Here is a 510-nt window from a genome sequence, read left to right as displayed (position 1 = left end):
ACCGCCCATGGTGGCAGCCGAGGGACGAGCTCAAGGGGGTCCCGTCCGGGGGGGTGGGGGGGGGCCCGGAAAACGCGGACGCTGACGAGGCAAGCTAACCCGGACCGGACAGGGAGGGGGGGGTGAGGAGGAGGGAGCAGCGCGCCACAAGCCCGGCCTGGGCTCCACCCCTCCGCCGCTGCCCCGCCCAATGAGGGAGGGAGGAAGGCGGGCCTTGCCGAAGACAGACAGGCAGACTGCCCAATGGCAAAACTCATCCCCTCTCTAAGGCATGTAAGACAAAGTTGCGTGCCTGGTACACGCCCAAAGCGACCGCCCACTCAGGTTTAAAGACCAATGAAATATGCAGGAAGTAAGGAAGGGCGGGAGCTGGAAATGATAGGCTGGGTAAGAAACCAGTCAATCGCCAGGCGGGCTCACTCAACGACAAGGATAGGCAGAGGTTTGATAGGAATGGCAGAACAACGACCAACCAGAATCTTGGACATGCCTGGGCAAGGTCCTGGTTGG

At 62.0% G+C, this 510-nt stretch overlaps 1 protein-coding gene across 1 annotated transcript in view; it reads right to left on the bottom strand.

The window, feature by feature from the left end:
- Positions 1-111, bottom strand: part of Sp1 (Sp1 transcription factor) — a 32926-nt gene extending 32815 nt beyond the window's left edge. The window contains exon 1 of the mRNA XM_005397176.2: positions 3-111. Within this exon, the coding sequence (XP_005397233.1) occupies positions 3-9 (7 nt within the window). The 5' untranslated portion in view covers positions 10-111. The remainder of the gene's footprint in view (positions 1-2) is intronic.
- Positions 112-510: the final 399 nt, after the last annotated feature.

This window comes from Chinchilla lanigera, unplaced genomic scaffold, assembly GCF_000276665.1.
Source record: "Chinchilla lanigera isolate Chin_1 unplaced genomic scaffold, ChiLan1.0 scaffold00057, whole genome shotgun sequence".
In the NCBI taxonomy this organism is placed as follows: domain Eukaryota; kingdom Metazoa; phylum Chordata; class Mammalia; order Rodentia; family Chinchillidae; genus Chinchilla; species Chinchilla lanigera.
The sequence above is the reverse complement of the archived record's forward strand: the minus strand, read 5'-3'. Positions and strand labels throughout refer to the sequence as shown.